A 497-nucleotide genomic window follows, 5' to 3' on the forward strand; every position below is an offset into this window, starting at 1 on the left:
TTTTACTGACAAAAAACTAGAATTACCAAATTTAAATACAACCTCTTATTTTGACTACAGATTAAATAAAAACGTATCCTTTCTAACTTGCTTCAGTCAAATTTATGTTCTCCCTAACTTTCACTACACCTGTCTTAATGCAATGAAGATTTCAAAACTAATCTAACATTTGCATAAGACAAATATCTGCAAAATGGAGACTCATGAGAACAAAGTCATTTCATCTTCTTGCTATGTTCCTTAACTAATCAAATTCAGATTAAGATTACCTTTTTATTTGACTGTCCTTTGCTTTCATCTGAGCGTCTCTTTCCTGTTCCACTGTGCTCCATTGTTTGCTTTTTTATTTCACCTTCATTTTCTGGTTTTGTTCTGTCCACCTTAACAAAAGCACTCAGAGTTTTCTGAACCTGCAACACAAGAGCAGCCATATTAAAGACACAGTTAACTTATTTTCTAAGAATTATAAAAAAAATTATACTTTCCAAATACCAGTG

At 31.6% G+C, this 497-nt stretch overlaps 1 protein-coding gene across 1 annotated transcript in view; it reads right to left on the minus strand.

Moving 5' to 3' along the window:
• Positions 1-497, minus strand: part of LOC119593931 (DNA ligase 3-like) — a 22,698-nt gene that overhangs the window by 7,356 nt on the left and 14,845 nt on the right. Inside the window, exon 19 of the mRNA XM_037942949.1 lies at positions 270-412. Within this exon, the coding sequence (XP_037798877.1) occupies positions 270-412 (143 nt within the window). The remainder of the gene's footprint in view (positions 1-269; positions 413-497) is intronic.

The sequence above is a fragment of the Penaeus monodon genome, chromosome 33, assembly GCF_015228065.2.
Source record: "Penaeus monodon isolate SGIC_2016 chromosome 33, NSTDA_Pmon_1, whole genome shotgun sequence".
NCBI lineage: Eukaryota > Metazoa > Arthropoda > Malacostraca > Decapoda > Penaeidae > Penaeus > Penaeus monodon.